Source organism: Spinacia oleracea, chromosome 2 (assembly GCF_020520425.1).
Source record: "Spinacia oleracea cultivar Varoflay chromosome 2, BTI_SOV_V1, whole genome shotgun sequence".
Classification (NCBI taxonomy): domain Eukaryota; kingdom Viridiplantae; phylum Streptophyta; class Magnoliopsida; order Caryophyllales; family Amaranthaceae; genus Spinacia; species Spinacia oleracea.
This window is the reverse complement of record NC_079488.1, coordinates 110,153,420-110,175,491: the sequence shown is the minus strand read 5'-3', so window position 1 is coordinate 110,175,491 and position 22,072 is coordinate 110,153,420. Positions and strand designations below refer to the sequence as shown.

The 22,072-nt window shown below is 36.2% G+C and overlaps 3 protein-coding genes across 3 annotated transcripts; 2 read left to right on the top strand and 1 right to left on the bottom strand.

Moving 5' to 3' along the window:
• Positions 1-629: 629 nt before the first annotated feature.
• On the top strand, positions 630-5,580 carry LOC110782014 (probable methyltransferase PMT10). The gene is made up of 9 exons (XM_021986061.2): positions 630-1,212; positions 2,176-2,325; positions 2,426-2,696; positions 3,075-3,185; positions 3,395-3,554; positions 4,110-4,367; positions 4,549-4,671; positions 4,894-4,971; positions 5,098-5,580. Exons 1-9 carry the CDS (start codon positions 670-672, stop codon positions 5,294-5,296), a joined length of 1,893 nt encoding a protein of 630 aa, XP_021841753.2. The 5' UTR covers positions 630-669; the 3' UTR covers positions 5,297-5,580.
• Positions 5,581-5,844: 264 nt separating this feature from the next.
• LOC110782015 (BTB/POZ domain-containing protein At4g08455) lies at positions 5,845-8,698 on the bottom strand. The gene is made up of 2 exons (XM_021986062.2): positions 8,229-8,698; positions 5,845-6,547 (listed from the first exon to the last, which is right to left on the bottom strand). Exons 1-2 carry the CDS (start codon positions 8,532-8,534, stop codon positions 6,095-6,097), a joined length of 759 nt encoding a protein of 252 aa, XP_021841754.1. The 5' UTR covers positions 8,535-8,698; the 3' UTR covers positions 5,845-6,094.
• A 2,519-nt stretch (positions 8,699-11,217) lies between these two features.
• Positions 11,218-19,908, top strand: LOC110779886 (PHD finger protein EHD3). The gene is made up of 6 exons (XM_056837812.1): positions 11,218-11,924; positions 13,995-14,240; positions 14,478-14,804; positions 17,471-17,560; positions 17,681-17,725; positions 18,572-19,908. The coding sequence occupies exons 1-6, from the start codon at positions 11,694-11,696 to the stop codon at positions 19,469-19,471; spliced, it is 1,839 nt and encodes a 612-aa protein (XP_056693790.1). The 5' UTR covers positions 11,218-11,693; the 3' UTR covers positions 19,472-19,908.
• The last annotated feature ends 2,164 nt before the right edge of the window (positions 19,909-22,072 follow it).

Here is a 22,072-nt window from a genome sequence, read left to right as displayed (position 1 = left end):
TACAACTTTTATATTAAATTGCAAATCGTTATTATGAAACTGTGTCGAAATCATTAAAAGAAATTGTATTTCCAAGAGAATCGTAATTATTAATTTCAAATAAATATTTTTTTGGAAAAATTGGACATCCACTTCTTAAGTTATTGTGCTTTTGCAAAGGCGACAAATATAAATGAACTCAGGAAGTAAAATTTGCAAATTGGTTTGAATTTGAATTCAATATCTCTCATCAACTTTCTAAACTCCGCCCTATTAAATGTCTCAACTATCCTCCTTATGTTTACTTTCTCTATACTTTTCACATTTCACCTAACTTTCAAAATTTCCCACCCATATAAAATTTCCAGTACGGTTATTACTCGATCACTCTACCGCTACAAATCGACACATTTTTGTGACGGAAGACATTTCTTGGTGGCAAAGAACAAAATTTTATTTTTAAAGATGTTATAATACAAAACAATTAAGTAAGGTGGTAAAAAAACACACATTATCTTTAAGTCAAACTATTACCTAGAAGAAAAAATAAGTCAAACTAATGTGATTTCAATTATTTTAAGTGAAAACAATTGAATTTCCCGCCACCTGTCAACAAATCTTAATTATGGACCCACTAATTCCGCCTTCTAGATTCACCCTCAACTGCTAATCACCGACACCTGAACGATAATGAAAGCAGCGATGACGCCACCGCCATGGGAGCACCTCAAAGCTCCAACCTTCATCAAAATCACTGTTTTCTCTCTCCTCTGCATCTCTCTCTTCTTCCTCTTCTCTTCCTTCTCTTCATTCCCTTTTCCTCTCAACGCTACCACTCCGCCGCCTCCATTGCCGCCGTTTCCGGTGCTTGAGAAGACGGGGATAGTCGACGATAATGGCGCCATGGTTGACAAATTCGATGTCGGCGATTTCGACCAGAAATCCGCCAACGAAATGCTCGCTAATCTCACCCGGAAATACGAGGAGAGAGAAAATGAGAGGAATAAGGAAGTTAGGGTTAGGGTTTTTGAGAAGTTTAAGGTGTGTAATGAAAGTATGAGAGAGTTTATTCCTTGTTTGGATAATGTTGATTCAATTCGTCGCTTGAATTCGACGGAAAGAGGTGAGAAATTTGAGCGGCATTGTCCTGCAATTGGGAAAGGTTTGGATTGCTTAGTTCCTGCTCCTAAGGGTTACCGTTCTCCTATTCCATGGCCTCAGAGCCGTGATGAGGTAAAATCAATTTTGTTTGTCGATGTTAACTAGCTTTGATGCTCCCGAAAAATATGTATGATCAAATTGATTATTTTTGTAGTTAGCTGACTAACTCTCAGGTGTTGATACAGTCACATTGTGCAGTATAATTTGATTTTGATTATTAATGATTGATTGCCATAATTTATATTACTGGTATAGTGGTATTGATTAAATAAGATTTTAGGGTTCATGATCTATAACTGCTTGAAATATTAGCATTTCCTGGTAGTTGCCTGTTGTTCCAGATTGAATTCCTGCTCTGGCATTGTGTATTTTTTGCAACAAATTCTGTTTTTTCCCATGCTATCTTTTAATGGAAAATGTAGATTGTATAATGCTGAAATGGGAAGGTATATATGAAGTATTATTTTAGATTAAGTAGGAGAGTCAAATAGAAGTTGTAGTTACTAGTCAGTAGTTTGAATTAGCCATTGGAATACCAAATTACTAGAAGATGTTGCTCTGAGCAAAGAAGACAATAGGCATGAAGTTCGTTCACCATTGACAAATGCAATTTCAATTAGGACGTAGAGCAGTATTGAATAATGAGAGTAATATGCAATTTCCCAAATAGGTTTATTACATGACTGGTTGATAGATTTGGAACAATTAATTGAATTGAGTGAGGATCAAAAGAAAGAATTGGGAATCAAAGGATTAAAGGAGATGAAATGGCTAGAGAGGAGGATAGAGAAGCTTAGGGCAGTAGTTAAAACGGGTTTTCTTATTGTATTCGGATATGCCCTGTTTCATCATTATGATTTTCTTAAGTTTTCTTATTGTAGTTCATACTCCTTTTTACAAGACTAATACTAAAATGGCTAGAAATTAAAGCATACAATACATCACCGCAGGATACTATTATGTTTCTTTTGTGTCTTTCCGTTGTCTGTATGAGACTCTGAGGAATATCTTCCATCTAACTTTACTCTAAAGCAGGTATGGTTCAATAATGTACCTCACACACGGCTAGTTGAAGACAAAGGAGGCCAGAATTGGATATCAATTAAAGGAGACAAATTTGTGTTTCCTGGTGGCGGCACACAATTTATTCATGGTGCAGATCAGTACTTGGATCAAATTTCTCAGGTCAGATAGTTAGTCGATACATAGTAAAGTACTATCTTTTGAATCCATATGACCATATGGAATCTTCAGCTGTTAACCACCCGTTTGATGGGTGCTGCAGATGGTTCCTGACATTAAATTTGGCCATAATACCAAAGTTGTCTTGGATATTGGTTGCGGAGTGGCTAGTTTTGGTGCATTTTTGCTGCAGCGTAATGTTAGCACTCTTTCTATAGCTCCAAAAGATGTTCATGAGAACCAGATTCAATTTGCACTTGAGCGTGGCGTGCCAGCTATGGTATCAGCTTTTGCAACTCACCGTCTGTTGTATCCAAGTCAAGCTTTTGATTTGATTCACTGTTCAAGGTGCAGAATAAATTGGACACGTGATGGTATTTTTTTTGCCTAAACTTGGATTTTCTTCACATCTTGATTTAGATAGAACTCATCTCTCATTTCAGTATTTGATATGAAATTTTTATTTTTCAAGGCCTGTGTTCCATACTCGTCATGAGATGCTTTCTGAATCAGTTTCTGTTTCTGTGAATGCATAATCTTGACCATGACAAGCTGTATTGAAATTTCACGAAGTCTGTTACTTCTAATGATAAGATAATGCATGAGGACTTGTTCCATACTTACAATAAGATAAATACTGGTGCTTATGCACTAATAATTGATGCCTGTTTACTGCAAACCCTTTTCATTAGACTTTAATCCTTTTTTTTAATTCAATCGAAGTTCTGATCAACATTTTATATACTTGGCAGATGGAATCGTGCTTCTTGAAGCTAATAGAATGTTGAGAGCTGGAGGATATTTTGCATGGGCAGCACAGCCAGTGTATAAACATGAAGATAACTTGCAGAAGCAGTGGAAAGGTATCATTCTTATGTACTTGCACCTACATTTCGTGTCTCATAATTACGGAAGTACCAGACTTTTGAGTTTGATGGAAATCCTTTACTTGAACTCAAAACTTCAGCTGGATCAATATTTGAGTTGTTAATTTAGATTTCATGAAGTCTTGCTCTTCAAGATAAGAACCCGTTTATTTATTATTTTTTCCTTTATCTTTATATATCTGCAGAAATGGAGAATCTTACGTCCAGCATTTGCTGGGAGCTGGTAAAAAAGGAGGGTTATATTGCTATATGGAGGAAGCCTTTAAACAACAGCTGTTACCTAAATCGTGAAGCTGGTGCACAACCTCCACTTTGTGACCCAAACGATGATCCAGACAGTGTTTGGTATTGACCCAAACATTCTTGTGTATATTATGATAGTAGTGGAGAAGCAACCTGTGACTTCTCCTATTCCATAATCAAGCAGATATTTTCTTGGTTGCCTGGACCAAGATTCTATCTTTCTTGTCCACTGTTAAGATGACTGGAAACTCTTTCTTCAGGATGATTCCTTTTGTTTGTAGATGAGAAGTTATACATTGAGGGCATGTTTGGTATAAACTTAGGAAAAGAAATGGAAAGGAAATAAATAAGAAGGGGAAAGGTAGTGTTATCTATTACCAATATTAGTTGGTTGGTATACCTTAGGAAAGGAATCGCTTATAACAAATTGAGGATTAAGGAGGGTAACAATGTTGTTACTATAGCGTTGGGAGAGGTAACAAATTGTGGTAATGGTTACCCTTAGGAAATGGATTGTGTTACCTCTCATAACAAAAAATAGGTAATGGAAATAGTTAATTGATTCCATTTCCATCAAAAAACTCTATACCAAACATGCTCTAAGTTTGCAACTACCTCTTTAGTTGAGTGACTAATTCAATTCACGAATTTTGGCAGGTATGTGGACCTGAAGGTCTGCATTACGAGGATACCTGATAAAGGATATGGAGCTAACGTGTCCACTTGGCCTGAACGCCTGCATCACCTACCAGATAGACTGCAAACGATTCAGATGGACGCCTTTGCAGCCAGAAAGGAACTTGTGAAGGCAGAGTCTAAATATTGGAAGGAAATAATACAAAGTTATATTCATGCCTTTCGTTGGAGGGAGTTGAAGATACGGAATGTAATGGATATGAGGGCTGGCTTTGGAGGGTATATTTCCTTCTTTTTCTTCTTCTCTTTAATTTACAATTGCCTGAAGCCACTTTCTTGTTTATTGAAGTAGGGCTTAAGTTAAACATTGCCAAATTAAATTCTGTTAACTTGCACGTAAAATTGCAGGCTGTTGTAGTATGCAGATTTTGCAACTTCTGTTTAATGTTCTGTTGGATAGGTTTGTAGCAGCATTACATGAGCATGATCTTAATTGCTGGGTTATGAATGTTGTCCCAGTCAGTGGGTTCAATACCTTGCCTGTAATCTACGATCGTGGTCTCCTGGGAGTTATGCATGACTGGTACGTTCTCTCTAATCCTTAGACTCTCTCAGTAACATTAAGAATCACGCCTGCTGCAACCTGAACTGTATTTTAACAAAGTATATTACGTAGTATGATCTCACAAGTCCTTATCTATGTGCTCCTTTTTCCATGATGTATTACTCCGTCCATCTTCTGGTTGCAACTTGTATTACTATTGATCCGACTAACTTTTTCTGAGGCTTGTGTTCTGTGATTCAGGTGTGAGGCATTCGATACTTACCCACGGACATATGACCTGCTGCATGCATCTGGTCTCTTTTCTACTGAGAGGAAAAGGTTGAATTCTAGCAGTTCATGTGTCACTTGACCCTTATTGGTGAAAGTTATTAGGGTTAGAGAGAAGTTAGGGAAACACAAACCGGATAATAATTATTGCTCTTCTTTGCTTTTCCTTTTGTGCAGATGCAACGTATCTACTATCATGCTTGAAATGGATCGTATACTAAGACCAGAAGGTATAGTTTATATACGAGATTCGATTTCTGTATTGGATGAGCTTCAAGAGCTTGCAACTGCAATGAGCTGGATATGTTTTCTACATGACACGAAAGAGGGTCCTCATGCTAGTTGGAAGATCTTGAGATGCAGCAAGAAAAGATAACCCCCCCCCCCCCCCCCTTTTCTCTCAAAATAGTTTAGTCCCACTGAAGTATACCTGTATCATAGTTTTTGAGTCACGAACAGGCATAGGCCGCATAGTTGCATACAAACATGGCAAATTTGAAGATCACGCCTCCATAGATTGGAGCGTGGAAAGGTGAAACGTACTGTATGTTGTATCCCCGACCAACGGGGAAAAGTCGCCTTGTAACCATTCAACCAAGATCACCATTGATGCTTGTGTTATTGATCTACATTGTTCTTAATACCAGTGTTTGTGGAATCCTTGATGCTTGCTGAGTCCTTGTAAGTTGTATGCTCCTTTTTATCATTAAAGCATTATGGACATAGAAAGTTGTAAAACATACGCGACCCTAAGTATGGTTTACCGTTAATTATGAAATCCAACAAGAACATATATCAGAGATTTAGTGTGTGTTCTATTCACCTGATTCTCACTTATTTTTCCAGAACTTATCAAGTTATCAAAACTTATTGTAGTTGTAAATTATACTCGGAAACCCTTATTTTTCCTGAAAAAATTGGTCATAGTAGTAACTTAACTTGGTTCCTTAATAAAAGACACTAATCATACATGATCTTAAATTTTTGCCAAAGGTACACACATTGAATACAATAACATACATATGGAAAGTGGAATATAGATCTTATTAACCCACACACCCTTATGCTGTATATACACAGCCTAATCGGCTAATCATAACACAAATTTTCCTACACAAACTAACAACACAATCAACCCACATCAACAGCAAGCCAGTTATCGACTAAAACATGATCAATCGATTCTAGCAGCAGTATTAACTTGTTTCGACATGTAAGTCTCATATATTTGTACCACAAGCTTGGGATCCTTATCAACAAGATGAACATATTCCTCTGATTTGGTCAAATTAGCCATGTCCTCTATTATCATTGACAAAGAAGACTCAACCAAGTGATTAGCATTATGTTGATGTGCAAAACTGTAGCTTGCAATTGAATTTTGCCCATTCAATTTGGACACTAAGAATTTCTCACAGTATGTCTTCAAATATTTCACTTCATATTTTTCAGCCAAAACTAAGAGATCACATGCTAGTTGCTCATCAAGGGATGCTTCAGCAGTGTATAAGTAGTTGACAAAGGCTCGCAAGGCATCGTAGGACACGTCACTGATATTGATGGTTCCACTACGGCTCTCCTCCATTTCAATCTCGAGCATGGCTTTGAAAACTGGGGATCGACTTGCCTGGCAATAATACCGAGTTTAGAGAGCAACGAAAAGAGTGGTCAGATGAGTTGAAAAGTGAATTTATATCATCTTTTATTGATCAATAGACAAAATGAAAATGAAACCGATGTCTATAACACTGCTGAAGCAACAGTTACTGTTTCTACCAGCCATTGAGAGCTTCAAGCTTATATTCATGTCACAATCACTTCAGCAGATCGACGAAGAGTACCAATTGGCAAACAAGATAGACGAGCAACAAGATGGGAGGATATCAAATACGAAGTATGCAACATCCAAACAGGTAATGTTAGTGTGTAAACCTAGAAATCCATATCAACTTATGCATGTTCTTTTCGCCTGAATTTCACTTATCAAAACTTATTAGCCTTGAACTGAACTTATTAATCCGTAACTTATTGTTGTTGTGAATTGAACTTATTGAAGTTGAGGTGAACTTATATACACCTAATAGCAATTAACCCAACTTATCCGGACTTATTTTTCCAGAAACAAATGAAAACATGCAACATCCAAATACGTAATGTTAGTGTGTAAACCTAGAAATCCATATCAACTTAGGCATGTTCATCTCTACCTGAATTTCACTTATCAAAACTTATTAGCCTTGAACTGAATTTATCAGTACTTATTACCCCGAAACTTATTGTCATTTGTGAATTGAACTTATTGAAGTTGAAGTGAACTTATATAAACCTAATTTCAAAGAACCTAACTTATCTGAACTTATTTTTCCCGAAACAAGTGAAAATATGCAACATCCAAACACGTAATGTTAGTGTGTAAACCTAGAAACCAATATCAACTTAGGCCTATTCTCTTCACCTGAATTTCACTTATCAAAACTTATTAGCCTTGAACTGAACTTATCTGTACTTATTACCCCGGAACTTATTGTTGTTGTGAATTGAACTTATCGAAGTTGAAGCGAACTTATATAAACCTAATTTCAATGAACCTAATTTATCTGAACTTATTTTTTCCAAAACAAGCGAAAATATGGTGAAATGATCAGAGTCTAAACATGTAAAGAAATGCTCTATGTGCTACCACAACTTCCACAACCAAGTTGTGATCTGATTTACTAAAAAATTCAAGTATAATTGCAAATAAAACAATAATTTTACGCAGCAGGATAATAACAATTGTATCAGAACTTGGATACCCTAAAAATCCCAGTATCTCAACTCTTCAAAACCCCATTAATGCGAGATCTTTACAATATCAGAATCATTGTTGCTATGAACCTAACTTATCCGAACTAATTTGTCCAGAAACAAGTGAAAATACGGTGAAGTGAATTGAGCCTAAACATGCAAAGAAATGCTCTATATGCTACCACAACTTCCACAACCAAGTTGTGACCTGATTTACTCAAAATTTCAAGGTATAATGGCAAATAAAAACGCAGCAGGATATAGCAATTGTATCAAAACTTGGAAACTCTTAAAATCCCAATATCTCAACTCTTCAAACCCCCATTAATGCGAGATCTTTACAACATCGCAATCATTGTAGCAACACCTAAAAATAGAAAATCGTCTAATCCAACACATAATTTCTCTACCAAATGAACATCAGTAAATTCCACACTCATTGACACAAAAGATCAAACAGTTGGTGGGCACAACAAAAACACAGCAAGAAACACAAAAAAGGCAAACAATTTGGGACTCACCAAAACAGCTTTATGAGCGAGGAGAGAGACTGGGTTGGAGTGGAACTCATCGGAGGCGACCAAAACGACGTCGGAGAAGCCAAGGGCGGAGGATCGCTTGTGGGAATCGAGAGGAGATGAGCCTAGACGAAGGAAAGCGACTTTAGCCTTGAGATCATCAATCTCACTCTTAAGCTCGTCTTCGGTTTCGCTGGCTTCTTCGTAACACTCTTTGCAGGTTCCGGCGTCGGTTGCGGTGTACTCCTCCCTGCACGACAGGCATCGCAGTGAGAGTTGCTGCGGTAATGGTGCAGCTCTGTGGTTCATCTTCTTTTCTCTCTCCCTTTAGTCTGTCTCTGTAGAGGGTGGAGCAGTGGACTACTGTCCTTGACAATTTGATACGAGGTGAGTAGGTGACGGATCACGGATTGACGGATTGTGTAGTCGTGTACGGAACAGGTGTGCGTTTGGTGATATCAATCTCCAATTTATTTATTTTTGTCCGAAGTTATATCAACTAAACTTAATTTGAATGTATATGAACTTACCTTAATTTGTTTATTTTTATCTGAAATAAAGGGGTGTTTTATTCATCTTATTTTCGCACATTATTTTTGCATTACATTTATTGTTCATACAGTGACTACGGAGTATAATAATTTTAACAAAAAATTCTTAGACATAGTAATCATTTTTTGAATCATAGTAACCCTATATTTTTAAAAGTGAATTATGACTTAAAATCACATTATTCAAGCACAACATGTATCAACGAAACCAATTTGATAGGAGTATGTGTTTTCATAATAATCCTAATAAACATGCCAAAATAAATTAGAAATAAATTATTGACATTTTTTTAAGGCATGTTCCACAATAAATTTAGTGTGGACCGAGTCCATTTGAGAATTGTTGTATTTTCACTTATTTTTTCTGAACTTAACTAAATTTATTGGAACTTATCAAAAACTTATTTATTATTGTACATGATCAACCCTTATTTTCCGTGAACTTATCTTATTTGAACTTATCTGGACTTAACTTAGAACAGAGCCTTAATGAGATGATACAACTCGCAGGCAAATTAGCTCAATTCCCTTAATGGATTAATTAATTCTTGCTTTTTTTTATTGACATTTTCCCTAATTTTAATATGAATTAAGTATTTGGCAACTTGGTAAATATCTTCTAAATGGTTTCTTCTATCTGGTATGGGAAAGACTCCAGGAAAAATTGAAAAGACATCCAATAATTATTGTAATTGACTCATAAGAAGATGAAGTACTTTGTAATTACTATGGATTATATCAAATTTTAATTCGTTGAGGAGTGAGTATTTCAAACTAGATAATTCGTGATTGACTACTTGATAAAGTACTCAATATCACCATGAAGTACATTATCACGTATATGTATGTGGAACAGTTCAAAACAAAAACTAAACTTATACTTGTATGAGTAGAATATTAAAATCATTTTCTTTAATGGTCTAAAGACGTATTATAAATCACTATTTTTGGTGAATAATAACTGGTCTGGCCAACTAACTCTAATGGTTTATCTTAAGAACAAAAAAGTCACGGTTTTTCGACTAATCAACCAATGACATTGTGAAAAGAAAAATGATGACGAACGATAAAACCTACACGTGTTTGCAATGATTGAGGCGGAAAATGAAGAGAAGGACAAAGATAGGTAAATATGGGTTTGCAACTTTTAGCGAAACAAAAAAGAAGTTACAAAAAGTATAAAGAGAACTTGGTTTAATGGATCCGTAGAGAAAAGGGAAGGTAACTAAGATATTGATTTCATAAAAAAAAAAAAACAATTAAAGAATATGTCGCCTTGACCTATGATCAATTGTAAAATAATTTCTCTATCGCCCTCCTTCCTCAATTTTTTTATTTTTATTAACTTGACATACCTCATGTCATAATACATTTTTTTTCCCACAATCTTGACGGAAGGTTAACATATTATATCACCTACTTTTTACATATATAAAAGAAAAACAACGATTTTTAATTATTTAAACTAGCAAAAATGATCTTTCAAAAATGAAAAGCTACAAGTTGGTAAATTGACATGTCAAGAAGGTCATATACGTGTCTCATTGTCAAATTCCAAACCCACTTAGTCGTAGTGCCATGTCAACATTGTGTAAGTTTTAGGATGTAAACACTCCTTTAACCGGTGTAAAAATGTCAAGGATCTAGGTGCTCTAAGATTCATAGTAGACGTCTACTTCCACGTGATTTTAATGGGAGGAGAGTGGACTCCTTTGTATTACATACAATTTTAATTTAGTCTTTTACGTTGAGTTTATAACATGTCGATATCAGGGAAAATCAGAACTCATGTTTTATCATTTCGAGTCAATCGATCCATATTTGAAAGATCCAAGTTTAGCCTAAGGCAAACCGAAAACCTTAAGGCCTGTTCGGCATCGTTTTTTGTTTTTTTCCAAAACTAAAAACAAAAATACGAAAACTTATAAAAAGTAGTTTCTAGTTTTTTATTTTCGATTTTCAAAACCAACATGTTTACTATAAGTATGCTTATTTTTTAGTTCATGATTCAATCTAAATCATATCACTCACTAAACAAAAAAACCAAAAAATGAAAACTGATAGTGATATCGAACGAACCCTTAAATCAAGATTTTATAATGAATAAACAAAAGACAAAAATGTATTGATCTGATATATTATGATCGAGTTCAAGTCCAAATGTTGGCTTAAGAATGCAATCTATACTCCTTATTACAAATTTACAAGTACATCAAGAACTACTAAATCCATGAAAAAATCGTTGACAATTAAATCCTATTTTTTTTTTAAAATTTCTTTTTTTCCTTGGGAAGATGATGCTATAACATGACATTTCAATTTGACTTGTAGTCTTGAGTTAAGACTTGAGTCAATTTTGGTAAAATAGGAGTAATGAATTTTGACCAAATGAAGTAGGCATCCAAAATTAGTAGGAAAACGAATGAAATTTGAAGCGCTTTTCTCACTAAAATTACAACTTTTTAAAATTCAAAACATCCAAAAGGGATAAGCCCCCTCTTTCTCTCTCTTCAACCCAGCGGCAGCCACCACAACCACCTTCTCCTCCTCCTATTAACCGCCTCTTTTTAGGGTTCCGCTCTCCTCCTCCTCCTCCGCCGCCGATCTGCTCTTTCTCTCTCCTCTCCCCGCCACCACATTCTCCAATCTTCTTCACTTCTCCTTCTCTGTGTTTGCATAGTTGCTTCTTCAGTTCTTTCTTTATTCAATTAATTCAAGAAAAAAGAAACCGATTCCAAATGCTCAAATTCAGCGGTTTTCCGAGTTTCTCCAGAAATGATGTATGGAGATCTAATGAAGTTCCCGAAGTGTTTTGATTTTTTAGTTGCGGCAAGTTTTTGAGAGTTGGTGAAATTGAATTGGATTGAGTCTGTGTTGGAAAACCCTAACTTTGTTGCGGGGGTTTGAATTTGAAGATATGGTGATTGAGGAGAATTGTAATGGGAATGGTTTTGTTAATGGTGATAGAAATAGGGTGAATGGCTTTCTGCATGGGTCTTCAAGTGGTAGTGGTGGCAGTAGTAGTGCTGGCAATGGAAGCTCGCTTCGGACCTATAAGCGTCGAAAGTGTTCGATGCCTAATTCAAGTTGCAAAGTAGTCGACTTAGAGAACATGCCTTGTGCTACATCTGCTCAGTTGGATGAAAAGGTTCCATTTTTCTCATCACCCTGCTTCGTGTTCTTCTTGTATTACCATTTGCCTTTTGCCTTTTGAGTAGTTTTTGTGTTTCCATGAGTTGTTATCGATTTGTGCCGTTTGAAGAATGCAGATAAAGTAACAAAAATACAAAATTGAGTGAATAATTCATGACCTGTTGTAAGGGTTCATCAACTTTGAAGTTGTGTCAAGTGATTGCTAAATGACTTTGGTATCATCAAAATTGCAGGATGTCTTGATAATTCCTACACAAGGAGGATAATTTTGTTAATTAGGAATAATTGGGATTTAGTATAATCGAACTGTATTCACATGTATGTTGGATCTGTAATGATCTTGAGATTAACAAACTTCGGATGGATGCCGGTTATGTAATTGAGTTATCACTCATTTGTACTTGTTCTTTGGGTGGAGCTTCATGTACCTAGTTCCGTCACCAATTTTATGTGTTTCTGTAGTAGAAATTGGTGCTTGAGGATAGGATTTGAGGCCCGGTGAGATATTATGTCCGCAATTTGAGTTATTGATAAGTGCCAATGCGACTTGATATTGTGTAGTAAACTTAGGGTGCGTTCTATTCACCTGATTTTCACTTATTTTTTCTGAACTTATCTTATCTGAACTTATCTGAATTTAACTGAACTTATCTGAACTTATTAAAACTTATCAAAACTTATTTTAGTTATAAGTTGTACCTGGTCAACCCTTATTTTTCCTGAACTTATCTTATCTGAACTTATTTGAACTTATCAGGAAAAATAAGTGAAAATAAGGGAACAGAATAAGGCCTTAACTTTCTGTTAAGCATATAATAGAAACATTTCCTTAGTCTTTGAAGCCATCCATAATCTTGATGTTATCAAATGCTTGTTGTCTGTAGATCAGAATGATTTAAAAGAATGCTACACACAATTGTACTAGAGAAAACATGTCGAGCTGACAGGGTTCTGTACTAGCACTGACAATGGGAAAAAATGTCTTGCTGGAAAACTTGGGTGCCAGGAGTATGTTAGCCTGAAGTAAACCATTGTGTGGTCCTAGAGGAGCATGGACACGAATTAGTATTGTACCAGTAACGCCATTTTCTCTGCTTCAATTGAGCAGCTCAGCTCCTAAGTTCTGCATTGTCATGTTGGTGTTTATGCTATTAAGATCTACTGATAGGATAATAGTTTTCTTTAGTACTTAGGTATACTAAGTTTGTGACTTTGTCTATCTCAGTTTGAAAGGATCCGTAAGATTGTAGGCTTAGTATACTTAGGTATCAGTAAGATTGTAGGCTTAGGTGTACCTAGGTATCTACTTTTGATATTGAATCTGGTATATAAAATGAAGTGTGTGATGTAAGCCAATGTACATAGTTCTGTGTATACAGGACAAGAGTGAACCGAGCCAAGGGGTAATGTGGGTGTGAAGGAGAGCATTGAAAGCAATAGGGAGATTGGTTTTGGCTTTGCGTATGCATTCTACTATCCCCTAATATCTATGTTGACAATTCAGAGTGTCATACTTCCAAACAGAAAATTCAATCATGCTTATTGAGTTATTTCTACTCTACCTTCCCTTTTTCCTCTAAACAATTTGCCATCTATAATCTTGCAAATCTTTTCCCCTTCTTATCTGCTTCTGATTGGAAATTATTGAGGCATGAGGTCATGAGCCTGTTCTGTCTTATGATAACATAGCATGGGAAGCTAACTGCTTACATGAAGAAATCTTGTCTTAGTGTACTTTTATTGTTGTGTCTGGGAAACCGCCATATTTAGGAGTGACGTTCTAATAGTGAAACTTTTTTTAGCCGGATATTGGTCATTTATACGCCTCGGAATTTGGGTGTTGTGGTTTCTCTGCTGATGGGTTCTGAACAAGGCTCAATTTCTACTTCTAGTAGTTTTCGTTTTTTATTCTTATATCGAGCAATTTCATATTTCTCATGTATGCAGGAATGAACTCAACATTTAGTTGTTTATTGACATTAATGAATGAATGAGTCTATTTCTAGTATAACTCAGTCCATATGCCTCTTACTACTATATATTTGCTTTATCTGGTTTTGCGCAGATGGTAAAAGAATTAGTGGACATAGATTTACAAAAAAATTCTTCAGAGCAAGTCTGTGATCCGAAGATAAATTGTCACTCTCTTGTGAATGGTTCAAATGATTGTTCTTATCAGCATTGGAGAAATGCTTTGGAAAACATCTGTCAATCACTCTGCCCTACTGAGGGTGTAGGTGGTGGTATAGCAGACTGCATAAGAGAGGCACTACTTAGTAGTGCTGGAAGTAGCCATGCAAACGTGGCCAAGGTATACTGCAGATCTCCATTCTCTTTTTTCTCTTTCCATTCACGTTTTGCTCATTGCTTTATACTTTGAGCCCCTTTATATACCCTACTCCAGTCGGGAGTCTCGTTATAACTGATAAGCGTAGGGTGAATAGTTGGTTATGACTTATGGTCTGCGACTTGGTAGTTTGGCAATGCTTGTATAGTTGTATGTTACCTATTTTTAAGCAAAGGGTTCTCCTCTCTCTTTGTTATGCAGGAAACAGGTGCTCATCATGATAGCCATACTCATATTCTGAGAACTGAGTTAACTAATGGAGCTTCAACTGAAGCTAAAGCATTTTCAGCTTTAGTATCTAATGGAGCTCCAAGTGAATCCGGACATTCACCCGTGTCTAGGCAGTGTGAACGTGCTTTTTTCAGACTTGTGATGTCAGGAAAGTTTGCTTCACTATGCAAGATGCTTACTGAAAATTTCCATGGGCTTAAAATTGAAAAAGTTTTGGATTTCAGCCTTATTGATTCAAGAATAAAAGAGGGCGCATATGAACACACACCTATGCTGTTCTCATCAGATATCCAGCAGGTACTTTATCCTGCCAACTTTCATTAAGTTTATGTGATTGCTTTGGTTTCAGTGTAAAAAGAAAAGCTTGAATTTACTTTATACAGAAATGAACTGAATGCTTTCTTGGGGCACGATGTGTGTGTTGTTTGTACTCTTTCCTGGAAATAATTGTAATATTATGTCCCAAACTCTTCACAAATTAAGGATTCACAATGAGTTGACAAGAACGGGACTACAATGGGAAATCCAATCTTAATCTTTTTCATTAACTCTTTGAAGTGTGAACTTTTTCAAGTAATAGTATCATGACTATTATTTATTTCTGGAGGGAGTTTAAGGCTTGTACATGTATTCCTTGAATGAGAGTTTTCATATATGTAGTTAGATGGAGATTGTTGGTTGTGTTGACAAGTCGTATATATGTCTTTATTGCTTAACGTGAAAGTTATTTTTTAGAGAACTTCAGATCCTTAATGATAGTTTTGTACGAGGAGTGTACATATCATGTGCCCTTTCGTTTCAGTAAAGACCACTTTTTATCTGGCTTGGATTGATTAGGCCTTGTTTGTTTTGACTTTTGAGTCCCACTTTGGCTTCTTTAGTTAACTTCAGTTGATTGGTTAAGAGAAGAAAATGTAACTTTGATATTTTTTGGTCCTTGCGACCTTGCCTCTAGAATATTGGTTAAATTAGCCCCTCGCCTTGCATAACAGTTTATCTGTATTCATCTGACTGTTCTTTTTGGAGAGGATCAACTGCTTATTTTCTACAGAAATAAAAGGAGTATTTCTTTTGCTTGGGGGTTGAGGGGGGGGGGGACTCTTAATGACCTGAACATTTTGTTTGGATAGCAAGATAGAACGGAGGGAAGGAGGGGAAGGTGGAGCTTCATTTTCCCTCCAAATCTCTCTGACTGTGGAGGCACAATGTTTATTAACGAGTGTTGGAAAATGGATCCCTCCCTCTCCCTTCCCTTCTTTCCACCAACCCTTATCCAAACAAGAGAACTTTTTCCCCTCCCTTTCCCTTCCCTCCCGTTCAATCCATTTCCTCTTATCCAAACTAAGTGTTAGGGAACTTGTAGTCTAACACTATGACAGTAAAGAACGATGGAGCCATGGAGGTAAGAAGAGAAGAAAGAGAGGGAGAATGGGGTATGGTAGTGGTGGACTGGTGGTTATAAAAGGGGGGTCAGGGAATTATTGCCTTTATTTGGGGTTGGCGTATTATTCTTGGGGGTAAGTGAATAAGCGGCTCTTTTTCCTTCTTCCTCAACCTTCAGCACCTCAACGTATCTTCCTTCTCTTTGATTTCTTCTTTGACCACCAATTCAAGCACGCTCTTAACAGCTTGTTTTGTTGTTTTTTAGTTAAAAATAAAAACGAAGGGCAAAGAGAGCAACTTTCTCAGCTTTTGGATTGATGAAAGGAATCCGATGTTTGGTTTGCTAATAGTGAAGGAAAGAAAGGGAACATGAACTTTAGAAAGATAATTCCACCCTCTTTACTTATGTCTATGTTACAATACTATGTGTTCTTCCATTGAACCGAAAACTATTTACATTAAGTTCAGAAATTACATGGCTATTATCACTTTTATCAGGAGAGAAAGCTATATGTTGGAAAAATAATTATTTTCACAAATAAATGTGTGGGATAAGATACATGGAGTATGGTGGATGGTATGAATCACCCAACCAAACTCCTAATTCCCTGGTAGTCCTCTTGCAATATACCCTTATTCTCAAATAATAAATGTATTCTTCTAGAAAAAAAGTTGATTCAAATGAAACACCTTGTTCAATTCATTCTAAAATCATCTTTCAATAAGGGAGAAGCAAAGTTTTTAATCAGAGAGAGATAGAATAAAAAATTTCTCAATCGATTTTGTGATGCATACTATTTGATGATGTATGTGTTCAGAATTCATTCATCTTTCAATGCATACTGCCAGGTGGTTTTCCCGTATCAATGGCTTAGTTTGTCATGTAGAGAGAAGCAAAGTTTTAAAAAAGAGGCTGCAGTGGAAGATGGTGAAAAGAGAAGGTTGCCCTTTGATTTTTAAAGGGAGATATTAGTAGTGGGATAGGAAGTTAATCATGGGAGGGAAGTAAAAATAGGCAAACAAATAATTTCTTTCTCATCCCAATCTCTTCGTTTCTGGGGAGGAAAGGAAAGTGGAAATTTTATAAACTTCTTTTCCAATCACTTCCTTTCCTATCCTACCAAACCCGAAAAAATATTTAGAACAAACCACCGGAGATTCACTTGATTCCTTTTCCATCCTGTCTACCAACAAGCTGTAAAGAAATTTTGTAGAATAGTATAGGGTTGTATAATCTGCTCATAGTTGAAGAACACATCTGAGATTCTGAACTACCAGATAAAGAAACCAGGAACTGGAAATTGTTTAGATTGTTGCTTGAGGTCTGACCCATGATTGAAGATCCTTTTGATATGTTGCTGTGCTATTCATGTAAGTGGTTCTTGTGTGTGTCAAAAACTACTAATTCTAACAGGATCGAACAAATGAGTTTCGATTGTTTTTTGTTATCTTCTTTGCATCATGAAAAGAAAACTCTTAGTCAACTATCCAAATAGATATAAGTCTAGCTAAAATATCTAATTTATCTTGATTTTATGAAAAATGTATGTGACCGTTCCATGGCTCTCACTTGTCTGCAGATATGGAAAAAGCTTCGGACAATTGGCAATGAGATGGTTTCCCTTTCAAATAATATGTCTGAGTTATCAAGAGCCTCCTGTTATGACCTGGTGAGAACTTATGGATTACCTTTGGTTTTATTTCATTATCTGGCGTAAAATTTTCTGGTCAGTCCACAGCTATGTTTCCCCGTTCACGTGTCCTTAATTCAAAGATTAATTTCCTGACAGGGAGGAAGTGCAGTACCCGATACCTCAAGTGACAAAAGACACGAGGTAAATGATCTATTCAACTTCTACATAAATGTTGACTGGTATGAATATTATTTGGTGTGGATCTAGTTTATAGCCATTGTGACTTTTGCTTACTATTGATGACCTGTGTTGTTTAGAGATGAACGTGTCAAGTACTAAGGCACTTGTTAAGTTGAAAGATTTGAACTTTTTTGGGATTTATCTTAAATGATTATTTTTAAAACAATTTTTGGTGGGCCTAAGCCTAAGTGCCTAACATTAAAAGAAATCTTGTAGGTCTACCTAATATTGTCGGTTTTTTGGAATTCACTACCTAATACTGCGTTAGTTTTTTATTTTAAAAACATCCTCGTTTCAAGTTCTGTTTTGGTAATTGTTACCAACTCACAGCTTATGTTAACTTTTCTGGTAAATGGCCTAAAACGCTTTGCACCTTCACCACCACACCAGATATCACCTCCAAGGCATCTGTTCTCTGTCTAATTAACTTGAAAACATGTTTTTTAATGACTCAATGTATCGATTTACTGATGCAAATTTGTAATTTCATTTATTTAACTTGAAATTTGAAGGAAACACTCTTTTAAAACCCCCCCCACCAAAAAAAAAAGTTGAAATAATATCAGAGGATAGTTTCAGAAATGTTTTCTACATTCTGATTTATTTTGTCAATTTGACTCTAATATAGATTTATTTATATAACAATGTGCTTCCAGTGGCCATGATTTTTGTGTAGATTGTTTTGCTATTTTCAATGAAAAAAAATGTCGAGAAGGGCTTTAATAGACATTGCTAGAAAAGTTCTTGTGTTTATTGGTCAATCCATTAGTCTCCTATATACACCTCAGCACTACTTTATTCGAACAGTTATCTACCAGAGATTTCGTTACGCGAATCAAGCAAGAAGAACTAGATGCTGCTGTGTTTTGCACATGTAGACAGTGCGGGGAGAGGGCAGATGGAAGAGACTGTCTTGTGTGTGATTCATGCGAAGGAATGTTCCACGTTTCCTGCATCAAACCCGCTGTGAAGGAAATTCCAAACAAAAGTTGGTACTGTGCTAATTGTGCCGCTAGTGGTATTGCATCTCCTCATGAAGATTGCGTCGTTTGTGAGAGATTAATTGCTTATTCTGGTATCAATGAAGTTGATGCTCTTCCATTGACTGAAGAAGCACCGGATAATGCCGACGAATGTTCGAATGGTATCATAGGAACCGGACCTCAAGTGTTCAAAGGAAATGAACAATTGCCCTGTAAAATATGTAGGAGTATACTAAAAACTGGTGAAGAGTTCCGTGTGTGTGAACATAGTGGTTGTGCGTACAAATACTATCATATTAGGTGTTTGACAAACAAGGAGTTAAAAGCATACGGTCCTCGTTGGTATTGCCCTTCTTGTCTGTGTAGGGTTTGTCTTATTGACAAAGATGATAATGATATTGTGATGTGTGATGGATGTGATCATGGATTTCACATCTATTGTTTGAATCCTCCACGCACATCAGTTCCAAAGGGGCGATGGTTTTGCCCAAAATGTGATGTAGGGGTAAAGGCAATACTTAAAGTGGAAAAGTTTTATGAGAATTTTGGAAGGAAGTTACACAGGAAAGGTGAATCAAAGAAGGTTTCTGGTGATTCTTCCAAGAAATCGAAGCAGGAATTTGAAGATGCAGCGGGTGGATCTGGAGGTATGGATATGCTTTTATCAGCTGCTAGAACACTCAATGATGAAGATTCTACTGTGGTGCAAGAGGGATTGAGTTAAATAATAATAAAAGATTACATTTTTTTTGTCCCTGTTGTAATTTTAGGGCACTTCAAAGTAAAAAAGTGGGCGTCTTTTGTATCATTGCAGCGTTTTGGTGAGCCGTCTTCATTATTGTAGGATTGATTGACTGAAACTATATATGCTGATCTAAAGATCTGGCATTGGCCTTGCCTCATGGGTTGTATATTTTTGACTGGTGACTTGTGGAAGAAGACTCGGTTTTTACTTTGCCATTGATGAAATGAGACCGAGTGTGAGATTAATGTAGGTGATCTAACTGTCATTTTTGTAATTTGTATCACACCATTTCATGTATTGAAACATTTAGTCAATAGTATTTTTTTTTTTGACACCTAGCTAATAGCTGTTGTAAGAAGAGATTGTGAAACCTTTTTCTGTAATCAAAGGGGTAACCTGTTCATTTTTTACTGATATTTTCTGAGTGGTAATTCTCTGTTGTTTAAATTTGATTTGGAAAGAAACATGTATTTACCTACATATTAGCGAAATGGTTAATTTTGTTTTCAGAGATTATGTTGTTTTTGGAGAAAGATATGCCAAATTGGTTGATTTTGTTTATAAGTGATTGTGTCTGTTGACATTCATAGAAGGTTTCTCATGTGCAATCTTTTTGGGGCGTTAGAAGAGAGGGAAAGGTCATGTACGATTAATCTCACACTAGTTTTCCCAAAAGATTACCATAGACATTGAGATAATAGATGGTTGTGGACCGGGCCGACCTGAGGCCCGGCGAGACAGAAGTCGTGAGCCGTGGCCCGGGCTTGAGCTGCATTTTTTGGAAAAGCACGTTAAAACACGACATGGACAGAACGCACTAAATTTAGTAAAATAAGGCTTAGGTATGACAGCCCGGCCCGTGGGCTTGGGACCCAAATTTAAAACTCTCGGCTGAACTATTACAAATGGTTTTCCGTTCAGGCCCATGGGCTCGGCTCGAAGCCCTGGGCAACCGTCCCACAACCATCTTTACTCTGAGATGAAACTTTCATTACAAAATTATGAAAACTTATTGTTACCACCATTTTTTACTGGTTACTGAGAGTCGTTGCAGTGTTGTTGATTTTGAATTATTTGAATGGTATGATAACTTCTAGAGTTTATGTAAAATTTTAACCATACCTGATTGTTTGATATGCCACTAAACTGATTTCCCCATCAATCTATGTCCTGAATCCTGATACATTGGTTAACTTGCTGAAATTTTTTAGTACATTTATCTAGAGTAGGAATGGTTTGTGACATGCAATCAATCCAAGCAGTCTTTTGGTTTTACACTATTCACACCACGACTTTGACCATTTCTTGTGATTTATACGTAAGAAAATTGTAGTTATGTGGGGTCATGTAAGATTCGTATCGATATATACTCCCTCCGTCCCGGAATACTCGACCCGGTTTGACCGGCACAGAGTTTAAGGGAATTGAATTGACTTATTTAATTTAATAGGTAGTAGTTGATAGTGGAGTATTATTTTAATGTAGTTAGTGGGAGGTGGGTTAAGAGGTGGGGTTGGGGGAGAGTAGAGGTTGAATTTTTAATTATTTTTTGTATGGAGTAGGGGGGTTGGTGGGTTAATAGGGGTGGAGTGAGAAATAATATAATATTGTTAGAATATTTCCATTTTTAGAAACAGGTCAAGTATTAAGGGACGGCCCGATAAGGAAAACAGGTCAAGTATTCAGGGACGGAGGGAGTATTTTCTAAATATCAATTTTTTTTATAATTTTTACTTACACATTATTTGAGATATTAAGAGTAAAAGTATTGTGTTAGAAGAATAAAAGTCAACCATAATACGATATTTATAGAACCGAGGAAGTATGTTAAAATTCCGCCCCCGATTTTAAGCAAGTAGCCAGTTGACTGGGAGCCAGGACAGGCCGAGTAAGCCACTGAGGAATCGCCGCGTTGGTTCTTTTCAATCAATCAAGCATATTTTAACTTAGTACAACTGAACAAGGCTTTGAGAATTGAGACCTCATACCTTCAAAGTTTTGTTAACAAACTCTTTATATGGTAACCTTTTGTGATCTATGAAGTATACGTAAGTGGAAATATATTTCATGTTGGAACTTGTTAGATTGGTCTCGAAATACTCCCTCCATTCTTTAATACTCGCACCGGTTTGACCGGTGCGGAGTTTAAGACATTTGAATTGACTTATTAATTTAATGGGTGTTAGTTGATAGTAGGGTATTTTTTAAATATATTTAGTGGGAAATATGTAAGGGTGGGGAGTGGTGAGTGGGAATGTGAATTTTTAAATGATTTTTTGTAGGGAGTAGGGGTGTAGGTGGGTTAATAGGTAATTGTGAGAAATAATATAATATTGGTAAAAAATTTCATTTATAAAAGCGGTGCAAATATTAAGGGACGACCTGAAAAAGAAAGCGGTGCGAATACTAATGGACGGAGATAGTATATCTTCTAAATTGCCATACACATTTGATATCAAAATTTATTTCCTCGTGAAGTAGCAAGGATTGAACACTAGACCTCTTGAATTAAAAGTTACCATTCTTACCATCTTAGCTAGCCACAATGATGCTATATTTTTCTATTTTAATAATAAATAC

Coding starts and splice junctions, on each gene's coding strand:
- LOC110779886 (XM_056837812.1), top strand. CDS start 11,694: ATGGTGATTGAGGAGAATTGTAATGGGAATGGTTTTGTTAATGGTGAT. Junction 11,925..13,994: donor CTGCTCAGTTGGATGAAAAG/GTTCCATTTTTC, acceptor GGTTTTGCGCAG/ATGGTAAAAGAATTAGTGGA. Junction 14,241..14,477: donor GCCATGCAAACGTGGCCAAG/GTATACTGCAGA, acceptor TTTGTTATGCAG/GAAACAGGTGCTCATCATGA.
- LOC110782015 (XM_021986062.2), bottom strand. CDS start 8,534: ATGAACCACAGAGCTGCACCATTACCGCAGCAACTCTCACTGCGATGC. Junction 6,548..8,228: donor TCGCTCATAAAGCTGTTTTG/GTGAGTCCCAAA, acceptor TATTATTGCCAG/GCAAGTCGATCCCCAGTTTT.
- LOC110782014 (XM_021986061.2), top strand. CDS start 670: ATGAAAGCAGCGATGACGCCACCGCCATGGGAGCACCTCAAAGCTCCA. Junction 3,555..4,109: donor GATGATCCAGACAGTGTTTG/GTATTGACCCAA, acceptor GAATTTTGGCAG/GTATGTGGACCTGAAGGTCT. Junction 4,368..4,548: donor ATGAGGGCTGGCTTTGGAGG/GTATATTTCCTT, acceptor TCTGTTGGATAG/GTTTGTAGCAGCATTACATG.